Source organism: Alligator sinensis, unplaced genomic scaffold, assembly GCF_000455745.1.
Source record: "Alligator sinensis unplaced genomic scaffold, ASM45574v1 scaffold1121_1, whole genome shotgun sequence".
In the NCBI taxonomy this organism is placed as follows: Eukaryota; Metazoa; Chordata; order Crocodylia; family Alligatoridae; genus Alligator; species Alligator sinensis.
The window spans coordinates 108,958-110,513 of NW_005843357.1; the positions used below are offsets into that span (position 1 = coordinate 108,958).

General features: G+C 67.2%; 1 protein-coding gene across 1 annotated transcript in view; it reads left to right on the forward strand.

The window, feature by feature from the left end:
• Positions 1 to 1,454, forward strand: part of SPNS1 (sphingolipid transporter 1 (putative)) — a 4,626-nt gene extending 3,172 nt beyond the window's left edge. Inside the window, 2 exon segments of the mRNA XM_006038434.3 lie at positions 179 to 350; positions 934 to 1,454. Of these exon segments, the coding sequence (XP_006038496.2) occupies positions 179 to 350; positions 934 to 1,040 (279 nt within the window). The 3' untranslated portion in view covers positions 1,041 to 1,454.
• The last annotated feature ends 102 nt before the right edge of the window (positions 1,455 to 1,556 follow it).

Genomic DNA, 1,556 nt, shown 5'->3' on the forward strand with positions numbered 1-1,556 from the left:
GGGCCAGGCAGGGAGCCTGGATGCCTGGGTTTCCTGGGAGGGGAGTGAGGGCTAGGGGCTGGGCGTGGGGGGCCGGGACACCTGGGATCCATGGCCAGGGCGTGGGGGCTGGGAACCAGGATGCTGCTGTTCCCTGTGGGTGCCCAGACGCCTGGTCCCAGCCATGTGCCCCCCACAGATGAGTGACGCGGTGCGTCGGCACCGGCCCCCCACCCCACTGTGGGCCTTCCGCAGCCTGGGCTATGCGCTGACGCTCTGTGCCTTCGTGGGAGCCCTTGGAGGCGGCTTCTTCCTCGCCACTGCCCTGGTGCTGCCCGCTGACCGGCGCCGTGCCCACCTGCAGGCACAGGGTGAGTCTGCCCCACTGTCCCCAGGCCCAGTACGGCCCCCGTGACCAACAGACCCCAGCACAGCACAGCTGTCAGATCTTTCCAGACTCAAGCACGGCCCTTGGGCCAACACAGGCCCCTAAGACCTAGCACAGTCTCTGAGCCTCTCATAGATGCCAGCATGACTCCCAGACCAACGTGGCCCCCACGACCCTCTGAGCCCCAGCACGGCCCTGTGGACCCTCACAGCCCTCCGCAGGCTCAGCACAGCCCCAGTGTAGCACCCCGAGACCACCCCCAACCCTGCTCGGAGCTGCTGGGATGGTCCGGGGACGCGGGTGTCGGGCTTCCCACTCCCCTGGCTTGCACCTACCGGAGGGAACGCAGGCGTCCAGGCTCCCAGCCCGACCCATTTGCTCCCAGGCCCCCAGGGGAAGAGCCCAGGTGTCTGGGCCTCTAGTGTCTCTGCTTCCACCTGCCCTGGGGCTCTTACTTGCTCACTTGTTTGCACCCTAGGCTGGGTGTGGGACAAAGAGCCCAGACATCTGGCTCCTCTCTGCCCCCACCCGCTATTAGCCTTTCTCTGCCTCTCTCCCCACTGCAGGGCTGCTGGCAGAGGCTGGGGGGAGCCCCGGAGCAGCGTCCGAGCGCATTGTAGTGCCGCGGGGGGGGCGCGCGGCCCAGCTCCCTGTCTCCAGCGTCCTCATTTGAGCCCCTCAGACCCTGGAGCTGCGCCCGGGGAACAGGGACCACAGAGCCGCCAGAGCCATGCGAGGGCGGGACACGACCATAGCCACGCAGCCAGGATGGAAGCTGCCCCCCCCTGCGCAGAAGGGACAGGAGAGAGTGGCTGTTCCCTGTGCACATGGCCGCAAATGGATGGACAGATGGATGGACGGACGAGGGGTTTTACCCCTGCAGGGCAAGACTGGGGCGTGACCAGTGCCAGCCCCCAGCCAGCACAGCCTGCCCCGCCGGGGGATTGGGGTGCCAGGCTTCCCCACAGTGGTGGTGGGGCTCTGGCTGTGCCTTCCCAGGTGGGGGGGTCTAGTTGCCCCATTGCAGTGTGGGAAGCCGTCCTCATACCACTGTCTTTGCACCTCATTAAAGGCTTCCTAATGGGTCCCAGGTCTGGTCTGTGTTGGGGGCCTGGGAGCCCGGACGCCTGGCTTCTCTGGGCAGGGGTGTGCGTGCCCCCGCCTGCAGTGAACAACTTCCTGCCCAGCC